Source organism: Anneissia japonica, unplaced genomic scaffold, assembly GCF_011630105.1.
Source record: "Anneissia japonica isolate Jap-2015-1 unplaced genomic scaffold, ASM1163010v1 scaffold2688_len169915_cov171, whole genome shotgun sequence".
Taxonomy (NCBI): Eukaryota; Metazoa; Echinodermata; class Crinoidea; order Comatulida; family Comatulidae; genus Anneissia; species Anneissia japonica.
The window spans coordinates 136,033-146,501 of NW_022689679.1; the positions used below are offsets into that span (position 1 = coordinate 136,033).

Consider the following 10,469-nt stretch of genomic DNA (forward strand, 5'->3'; position numbering starts at 1 on the left):
GTCGATTTTCTTGCTTAAAAATCTGCATGTTCTGTAATAAATTGCAAACAGCCAACTCACCCGCAATATAGCATTGGGAAACTAAATATTACAGTTAATAATAGGATTTTGATTATTCACATTATTTTATTTAATAAATAGGTTGGATGAATAGGTATTATTGTAAGCGATTGTAAACCACAATCATTATTTAAAGTAGGTAAATGGAAAGAAGTTCGGATACCTTTTATTTAAAAAAAAAAAGGTATCTGTATGTATGTTTTTCTCTTATGTATATAAAAATAAAGACGGCTCTGCTCCACGAAATAAAATAAATCAAAATCTAATATCTCGAAGTTAAAGCTTACAGTTGTTAATTATTTTTTTTAAGATAGAAAAACACAAACAACACGAGTACGGTACACTCAAATTAAAATGATTTATTTTAAACTTTCAACATAGTATATCATACTCGGTCCGATATGCGAAGAGTAAAAAATATACATTACCTAAAATTTAACCCTAAGTATTTTTTTATTTGATTATTGTTGAGTATATTGGTTTATTCAAAATAATTATTTAATCACTATAGTATATTATATTCAATGAATCTACGAAATATATAAAATTAAGAAATTTAACTTCAAATAAGAGATTGTTAATTAATTATAGTTATAAGTTAACAAGGAGGGATATAAAAGAAATAAATCAGATAGTCGAATATTTTAATTTGTGGGAAATAAACAAATAGTTAATTCTCAACGGGCAATGGTTTAAACAAGTATTAGGTCAATAATGAGAGTTATTTACAGGTCCTTAATCCATAATTAAGTAGGGTATGGTTAAAGCGTAAATACATGTTAGTGTTATTTAATACAAAGATTGTGTCAGGAACATGAGAATATGGCATAGCACATGTCTATTTTCGAAGGATATTATACCTTTTTTAATATTCTCATTTAGCTTCTTAATTTTACACTCGGTCAATTCATTAACTAATGGTACTTTTATAAATAAGGTTTCAACATAAAATGCATATAAACACTGTGTACGATCCGTACGGTTGTACGATATTGTATCTTAAGCTTGTTTGCTATAATGGTATACGATACATTACTGAACCGATGATCCACTGAATAATTTCAGATAACATAAAAACAATTTACCTCCAAATAAGAAAACAGGCGACGTATTGAGATTTAAAGTTTCGATCTGTTTGTCATTTTTAAGAATTTGAATTTTCAGTGCTCTCGAAAATAATCATATAGATCGAAACGTTGGACCTCAATATGTCTTCAGTTTCATTTAGTCCAGTCCACCGCGTGTTCTGGCTGTCGAATTGTTTAACCATAACAACTCCCTGGTTTAACGTATTCTTTTGTTACACTCAAGTCTAATTCGTGTTTTTTTTTTAATCCTTAACTATAAATCTTAAATATTATTTTTAATAGGTTTAGTGAAGTACATGTTGTTAACAAACATGTTAAATAAAAATATTTTTTTTCACAAGTATATCAATCGACTTTAGTGTTGTTTGAAACATTTCATTATTTAAATGTTATTAAAACTAAAATAAGAAAATCGTGGTTTTAAAAGTCTGTATACTGCAGGTGCTATTTCTGAATAAAACGATAGGCTGCTGAAATGATCGTAGACCAATGCCAATGTCCTTATTTGGAGGTAAATTACATCAGCCTTTAACGTATTCTTTTGTTACACTCAAGTCTAATTCGTGTTTTTTTTTAATCCTTAACTATAAATCTTAAATATTATTTTTAACAGGTTTAGTGAAGTACATGTTGTTAACAAACATGTTAAATAAAAATATTTTTTTTCACAAGTATATCAATCGACTTTAGTGTTGTTTGAAACATTTCATTATTTAAATTATTAAAACTAAAATAAGAAAATCGTGGTTTTAAAAGTCTGTATACTGCAGGTGCTATTTCTGAATAAAACGATAGGCTGGTGAAATGATCGTAGACCAATGCCAATGTCCTTATTTGGAGGTAAATTACATCAGCCTACTTTCAATAAACAAAATTTAAGGTATGGTGTTGTATCCCAGCCACGGCATAATAAATTTGATACTTTCAAGAAAAAAAACCAATTACATACTTAATAAAACATTGCCGATAAAATATATAACAATACATTACAATACAATATTTACAGTTAAAGTTGTCATGATTTTAAATAGGTTGATTTGCATTTACGACTTCTTGTAACACGTGAGAACGGTAGTCTTCACTCCAGCCTTGTGTGGAAATATTGCATAAGTGGGCAACAATTTCCATACATCTTTCCTCTATAATAAGCTTTATATCGAAACGCGATACAAACGAATACCTATCGCTGTCTTTTTTCATACGGTAGTCCCAACCACTGCCGAGGAGGGAGTCTAGTTGATGAAAGCTTTCCGGTGAATATTCTTCGCGGAACATGTTGCCAGCATTTAGGCCAAATAATTTGGCATCAATGCCTTGCTCGTACAAGACGCGGAATCGTGCTTGACGCTTCTTGGATGACAAGCTCCGTTGAACTTCCTGCCGTATCGACGTCCTTAAAGCTTGGTTCCCACTAGGACGCAACGCAGCGACGCAAACGCAACGTATCGACGCAAAGTGACGCAACGCGAGGGTATTGCGGCTTCCAAGTGGGAACCGACGACGCAAACTAGGCAATGCAACGCAACATCGACGCTACTCATACGCAGTTCAACTTTTCGTAGAGTGTTGCGTCCCTTGCGACAGCAATTGCGTCGATTGCGGAAATTCAAACCGGTTTGAATTTTACGTCAACGCAAGAGGCAAACCCAAGAAAAAGTCTCATCTGCGCACGCTCAGTCAATTGCAAAACAACAACAACTGGGTCGTCTCAAAAGGAACGTCATCATGGTTTCCACAAAGGAGTCAGAGTTCATGGAAATTGTGCGAGAATATCCCTGCCTTTATGATAAAGGCAGTGAACAATTCAAAAGGCGGGATATTAAAACAGAGGCGTGGAAAGATGTGAAACAACGATCCGGAATCGACAATCCCGAACAACTATATAAAACAATAAGGGACAGATTTACAAGGTAGGCTAGCTAGGTTAGGCCCCTACTAGCTAGGCCTCCTTTTATCGCACCATCCCTCCATCCTAGCCTAGTAGGCGTAGTCCTAAGGCCTAGTCAATTTTTATATACTGTATAAGGTTTATTTTTATACTGGTGTGGTAGACAAGCTAGACCAATTGTACCACCACCGCATTTGATTTAAAAGTATAAGCCTAGGCTTGACTACTGAATGATAGATTAAAAGTAATTAAATAATTAGTAAATAACAAATAATAAATAAAATTTGTGGGCATGCTGCATATTCTTCATCGTATTAAAAAAAGAAGGTTGGCGAGTTTTTTTTCGATATCGGGAGGGATGCTAACCAATGCTAATTTTTATCATGATGGTCATAATAATAATAATAACATAAACACATATACAAAATACATATTAATCTTCTAGGCTTAGATCTAGAAAACAGAAATGTAATAAGAATTATAGATTAGAATTACTTATAATATATTAAACTGTGTGGCGGCCAGGAGAAGCCCAAAAACTTATTTAACCTTTTTTAATTCCTTTGTTAAAACTTCCCTAAAAAAATAAGTATGGTATAGCCTAATAATTTTAAGATCTGAGTTTTCTATACCTACAATTCAATATGACTCAATACCATTACAAAAAAAAAAGTATAGGCGAAAAAAAAAAATTATAAACATTACAGTAAATCCAGTTAATAAGTGTATAGCATGTTTAATAGTTACACAGGGATACTCTGATACAGGCCTACAAATCAAGAGTCTGAGGATTAATTTACAACTGCTAAATTTAATATGTAAATTTACAAACAAAACAAGCATAAAATGTTGAAACTGGATATATTTCAGTTCAACATAAAGTAGAAACTTATCCAAATTGTTATTGTTTTATTTAAAGATACCTAAGGACTATAAAACTTCCTTCTGGAAGCGGAAGTATAGTAGTAATCTCAAAGGGCTACGAGAGCCTTAGATGGATGCAGGCCTTCATCAAACATAGGCAAACCATTTCTAATGATGGTAAGTGTTCATATTTTCAATATGTTACAATTTCATGTTTCAATGATTTAGAGAACTTTCATCAGAGTTGAAATAATTACAATGATTGTCTCTGATTACTATAAAGTCTACAGTTATTACATCAATTTGGTTCTAAAGCTTTGATGCATGTGTCGCCTTCCTTCCACGGCTTCATGTCACTCTCTTCCCTCAGCATGGATTCAATAGAAAGTTTATTTCCACATCATCAATACAAAATACATAGACGGAGAAATGCATAAACCGTATAAACCCACAAACCCATTTAGCTTTATCTTTCATTATCAGATAATTGTGTGAGCATAATATTACTGTCACTATTTTATTTGTTTAGTCAGGTATACAAATATAAAAACGATTACAAACAACAGCCAATGCTGATGATATTAAAGTAACTTTTATTTAAAATAAAATCATTGATTCGATTAGTCATTCAGTAAATTGTGCTTACTGTCATATGGGGCAGAAAATTATTCTCCACCTGTCGTAGCGGCAGCTAAAATTGGCATAATACAAGTTAACTGTTGAGATATTATGATATTAAAGTAACTTTTATTTAATGTTACCTAATATTTTTAGAAGTTCAGCTTGATCTGGAAGAGCAAGAAACAGAGACTGAAACCCATTTACACCATGGGAATGACGCAGTAGATGAGGCGGATGCTCTAAATTTGATGCATCAAATAGAGGGTCAGGTAAGTTATATGCACTGACAATGGAATGTTTTGTAACTAGATGCAGTATACTGTATCATTAGTGTCAATTGTTAATCGGAATGGCTAAATGCACTATTTAAGTAACATGTGATAAAGCACCAAATGTGAGTGAACTGTAACTTAGCTTGATGTACTGTGTTGTTGTCATAAAGGAAGAAGACATTGTCAATGATGACAACAACTTATATGATATTCTAGATGTATCAACTGCCCCATCCACTTCATCTATTCAAGATATTCAAGGTGTGTATAAATAACCCATGTTGTGTCATATATTAATTTGAGTAATTACGAAATGTTTGTGATGATTTACCGTCCAGATGATAGTAGTTTAATATGTTTTTATCATTTCAGTGGTAAATAGGAGGAGTAGTGCTCCAGCAGAGGTAATTATATGCACTGTACTTGTTTTTAAATATTAGAAAGAACGATTTTATGGCAGCATAGTTTGGACTGGTTTTTTTCTAATATATTAATTTAGCTTTATCACACTATCAATTTATTTTACTGCTATTTCAAAATGAATTTATGTTTCTCTGGATTTCCTTTTCATTCTTAAGCATTTGAAGAGAAAAGCTTCAGTGGAACTACCGAACAGTGATTCAAGACAGGGAACACTGAAAAGTAAATAGTGTATTACTTTTTATATTTACAATAATATTGTATGACATCAAAGTCTAAGACCTCGATGTAGGTGATTGTACTTTCATTTATTCATCATGAACAGCTACTGTACTGTAGACAAATTTCTGTTTTTTTTTTGTTTTTTTTTTCTTTTTAGGTGGGTTACAACACCGCTAGATGGACTTGCAATCTAGTCAATTGACTGTACCGTCCTAATTATTCATTTTTTATCTATTTCAGGGTCATACAACAAGAATCAGAAATTGGTGTGTATAGTATGCTTTTCTTTATCATCCCATAATTAATTTATTTTTTACAGCAAAGTGCCTACCGACAATATTACAGACAATCATAGATTGAACCCCTGCCCCCTCTCAAGCTACCAAATGTATATCCTATATACCACTCAGCATGAATATATATAAGAAACTCCCATATTTCTCTCTTACTATTTATATTGCAAATGAAATGTAACATAACAATAAAAGATACAGTATGTAATAAAATACATTATATATTGATTGTTGTAGGAATCTGATGATGACTTATGGAAGTCGGCAATTAAAAAACTGTCTAAAGATGCCCCAGCTGATGATGATTGCTCCTTTTTTGGGAGCATGGTGGCAGAAAAGTTGAGGGCTATTCCTCAGAGGAAGAGAAGTTTGGCACAGATAAGACTGCTTCAGGTGTTCATTGAGTTGGATGATGAATTGATGTAACTTGTGGAATTTGTTTTGGTTACATTATTATTACAATAATAAATAATATAAAAATATTTATTTACCCGTCCAAAATTACTATGCAATAATAAATTGATGCAATAACTACCATTACAATTTTCAATTATAGAGTACAGTATATTTGTGTTTATTATTTATTGTAGAGTACTACATTGTTACGTCACGATACCACGTTTTAAAATGCCAATTCCAGAAAGCTCATTAATATTATGAAGTCATTCAGGCGTAATAAACGGTAACCAACATCCAGAGCGGCGCCACCTGGTGTTGTGACGACACGACTGTGATACTTTATATTAAGTTATTACATTTTACAAACCTTTATTTATATATACGGTACAAAGATTTTATTACATTGACCTACCTCATGACAATTTTTGTGTTAATTCAATATGGGAACGTTAATTTTACAAGTTATTTTTATTATTTTTTTTTCTTTCTTTAGACAATACAACTTTAAGCTATAAACTCCCACAAAAATTTAATATTTCCTTTAGTGTGTAAATGTTTTTTTTTTTAAATGTTTCATGGTACATAATACTGTTTATTAATACAACAGTTTGCCAAACAGAAAAATGTTATTTTATGTTTTATGAAGTTTAAATGTTTCTTTACAAAAATAATGTGTTTTCTTTACTTGTTTTAAACCATTTTATTTTCGTTTGTATGTATATATGAACTGTGATGTGTGTGTATGTATTGTATATTTACTTATCATTTACCATCTTGTATCAATCCAATGCAATTTTATCTTTCCTGGGATTTGCTGCAAATAGTTTTTATTTCCGAAGTAGTTGTTGATGTGAATATACAGTATAATGTTGCCACTGTATACCTAGAAAACTTTTGTGTACAATACAGCCTTGCCTAGAGTAAATTTGTCGTTGAAATTTTCAGAGTTATTTACCAGTTGCCAATCAATGTGTGTTATTATTATTGAAAATAAAATGTAAAAAATATTTATAAAATTATCTGGATTCTGATTTTCTGGTAGTTCTGCATGTACTGTAATAATTTTTAAAACAATTTGACGATGACATTAAAATATTTTTTAATTCCCTAGGCTAGATTTCTAAATTAAAAAATAACACACCACTTCAAGTAGCACAACATATCTGTAGTTACTACAGAAATTGATCATAGGCCTATTCCAAAAATTAAATAGGTCTATTTAAGTAAAGAATACATGAATTTTTCATCAATACAGTACTGTACTAGATTTAGATGTTTCTTTATTGTAGTGTTAATAAGTGACAAACCATAATGAAAGTAGCACAATACAGCATTTCTAGATACTATATGTTAAATAAACATTTATTATAACATACAAACCACTGATAAAAAATTGTCATAAACATTAGATATTGCATATCTCTTAACATAGAGACTAACACTCCGATCCTAATATGGATCAAGTAGTACCATTTAATCTTATATATACAGTATATAAATTTTTGCAAAGCAGATTTAGTCTTTTTTTTAAGCAAACCCATTTGTATCAACTGCTAATAATGGTTTTGAATAAACATAAAACTTTAGTGGCAAATTAGCACACCCCTGTCACAAATATTTCAGAAAAGTTTTTTTTTTTAATTTTGATTATGCCCACTGCTGCCTCAATATCTCAAAAATAAGATATGTATATTTCTTCTTAATTACTGTATATACAGTTTACATTCACCAATAAAATGTTATTTTTTCTGCCCATCTCTGATGATCTTTAAAAAAAATAAGTATAAATAAATATAATAAGCTACAACATGGTTTTGATTTATCAATTTAAGTCAAAATGTATGTAGTCTGTCATAAAAAGAAATTATACAGTAATTTACTTTAACGAGTGTTCATGTTCCATCTGGAAATCCATGAGATGGCTGAAAGACTATGTCTTTCGTCCACAATATGAAACTGTTTCATTTTGCCATGCTACTGACCCATCTAAAGAGTTTACGTATTCACGCAGATTGTCTCTGATCATTTTAGCATCAAATGAATAGTTATTAGCACGATTTGCCTGTAATGCTCCCATGCCGTTGTCACCTTCTACCACATTGCGCCACTCTCCTTCTTTAAGCTCGCCTCCATCATAGCAGTCCACAAAGCCACTTGGGCTGTATCTAGCATTTTCTGTTTTTATTAAGTAGTTTTGCAAACACAACGTGGCTTTAATAATGTCATCAACTGTGCTAATATCGGCACGGATTGGGCGACGGAATATCCTCCAACGCGCTGCTAGAATCCCAAATGAATTTTCAATTGTTCTCCTGAGCCTGTAATTGAACACCCTTGATTTGAAGGACAAATCTTTTCCTGAATACGGTTTCATTAGCCAGGGTTTGAGGGGAAATATATCATCCCCCAAAATAAAATATGGTCTTGAGTTTTCTGGTACTGGCAAGGGAAATGTGCCATTTTGAAGTTCTTCATACAACTTTGATCGATTAAAAATGCTGGCATCATTCATACCGCCATAACTACCAATATTGACGTAGGTGAACGCATACCTGGCATCACATAATGCCAAAAGAACGGACGAGTGGAACTGTTTGTAGTTATAATACATTGAACCTCCGAATTTTGGGCATTCAATATTGATATGTTTGCCGTCAATTGCTCCAATGACATGAGGAAAGTTCCAAGTATCTTCATAGGCTTGAGCTATGTTTTTCCAATGATCGGAAGTGTGTGGCATTGCCATATATAATGGCTGCAACACACTCCAGATTGCTTGGCACGTCTCTCTGATTATTTTGCAGACAGTGGACCTACCAACCAAGAAGTTAAATGACTGCGAACTCTGTTGATCGCCAGTAGCTAGGTATCTCAACGTTATTATTAGTCTTTCTTCAGCACTGATTGGTTTCCTTAGTTTTGTTGTTTTTTTCTCCAGAAGATGTTGTATTAAACTCAACAAGTGATCAAACCTCTCAGGACTCATACGAGAATACCTAAATGAAATATAAAAAGGAACTGTGTTATGGTTTTATTTAAATTACATTAACATAGGCCTGGCCTTATACCGTATATATTTAAATAAATGCTTTACTCGAATAAACCCCCTGTAGAGCCTCATTTGAAATGAAGCTTCCCTTGAATCAAATATATATATATATATAGTATACAGGCATATTTATTTTACATAATAATAATTATAGGTATATTTAAATATGTATACATTATTATGTATACGTATTTATACATTATTATGTCTATATAACTCATTAAGTATTGTCATAATTATGTTGTTACCATTGTAATCATATCATTAGATACAGCTAATATGCCTTTTTATATTTTTATTATTATATTACTATTAATATTATTTTAATATTCATATTTAATGCAGGTTTCATTATTGTTATAATGATGTATTGTAAATGAAAAAAAAATACCAACGTCAACAATTTAAAATACTTTAATTTAACCAAAATGTGGTTTTAATGTGGTTTAATTGGGCTGAGTTGACTGTTTGGGTAGGGGAAAACAGTAGGCCTCCGCTGGAGGTAGGCCTACCACCACTGCATTGGCTTTTCCCCTCTTATAAAAACCCTCACTCATTAATAATGTTGGCACCTAGGCTTATAATAATAATAATAATAATAATAATAATAATAATAATAATAATAATAAAAATAATAATAAAAATAAAAATAATAAAAATAATAGGCCTAATAATAATAATAATAATTAATAATAATAATAAAAATAATAATAATAAATAATAATAATAAATAATAATAATAAATAATAATATGTAATCATTAGGCTATGAGTAAAAATCATAGATTGTAATTTGCAGAGGTTCATTAAAGCTAGGCACCAACAATGGAAATATTCACAGGATGCCCTAGCGTAGGCCTAGGCTAGACCGCCTATGCCAGGCCCTCCTACTACTACTAGGGCCTAGGCCAGGCTACTCACCTGAAAAAATATTCTCGGTCGGTGGCTTTCAATGATAAGAATGTTGTTTTAAACTGGCCATGTAAATCTCTTTCTTGAAATATTTCACGCACCCAAAATCGTCTCCTTTGTTTAGTCTTATTCTTCTTCCGCTTCCATAAAAGATACAGTATACATATTCTTGCCAATTCTCTGTCGTTGTTTTTCAGCATGTTGTCACTTCTCAGTAGGGCCTACTGTCTGCACAGTATTTTGCAAAGACATCGAATTTCCCGCTCACCCTGCGTCGTTACGTCGCCAAATGGGAACCATGTACTTTTCTTACGTGTTGTGTTGACGCAACCAAGCTTTACAGCGAAATTTCAACTTTTCGCAAAGAGGGGGGTGCGACTTT

The 10,469-nt window shown here is 31.9% G+C and overlaps 3 protein-coding genes across 3 annotated transcripts in view; 1 reads left to right on the plus strand and 2 right to left on the minus strand.

Annotated features, from left to right (window-relative positions):
* Positions 1-1,687: 1,687 nt before the first annotated feature.
* LOC117099834 overlaps positions 1,688-10,469 on the minus strand; it is a 10,830-nt gene continuing 2,048 nt past the window's right edge. Inside the window, exon 2 of the mRNA XM_033239364.1 lies at positions 1,688-2,541. Within this exon, the coding sequence (XP_033095255.1) occupies positions 2,172-2,541 (370 nt within the window). The 3' untranslated portion in view covers positions 1,688-2,171. The remainder of the gene's footprint in view (positions 2,542-10,469) is intronic.
* Positions 2,851-7,143, plus strand: LOC117099836. The gene is made up of 8 exons (XM_033239366.1): positions 2,851-3,058; positions 3,956-4,077; positions 4,675-4,790; positions 4,964-5,054; positions 5,166-5,197; positions 5,372-5,435; positions 5,676-5,701; positions 5,966-7,143. The coding sequence occupies exons 1-8, from the start codon at positions 2,874-2,876 to the stop codon at positions 6,152-6,154; spliced, it is 825 nt and encodes a 274-aa protein (XP_033095257.1). The 5' UTR covers positions 2,851-2,873; the 3' UTR covers positions 6,155-7,143.
* LOC117099835 (protein ALP1-like) lies at positions 7,461-10,345 on the minus strand. Its single transcript, XM_033239365.1, has 2 exons — positions 10,097-10,345; positions 7,461-9,123 (listed from the first exon to the last, which is right to left on the minus strand). Exons 1-2 carry the CDS (start codon positions 10,285-10,287, stop codon positions 8,058-8,060), a joined length of 1,257 nt encoding a protein of 418 aa, XP_033095256.1. The 5' UTR covers positions 10,288-10,345; the 3' UTR covers positions 7,461-8,057.

Excerpts from the sequence above, each read along its gene's own strand:
- LOC117099835 (XM_033239365.1), bottom strand. The coding sequence starts at position 10,287 with ATGCTGAAAAACAACGACAGAGAATTGGCAAGAATATGTATACTGTAT. Across the intron at positions 9,124-10,096 it reads GACCGAGAATATTTTTTCAG|GTATTCTCGTATGAGTCCTG; the intron begins GTGAGTAGCCTG and ends TATTTCATTTAG.
- LOC117099836 (XM_033239366.1), top strand. The coding sequence starts at position 2,874 with ATGGTTTCCACAAAGGAGTCAGAGTTCATGGAAATTGTGCGAGAATAT. Across the intron at positions 5,198-5,371 it reads GGAGTAGTGCTCCAGCAGAG|CATTTGAAGAGAAAAGCTTC; the intron begins GTAATTATATGC and ends TTCATTCTTAAG. Across the intron at positions 5,702-5,965 it reads ACAACAAGAATCAGAAATTG|GAATCTGATGATGACTTATG; the intron begins GTGTGTATAGTA and ends TGATTGTTGTAG.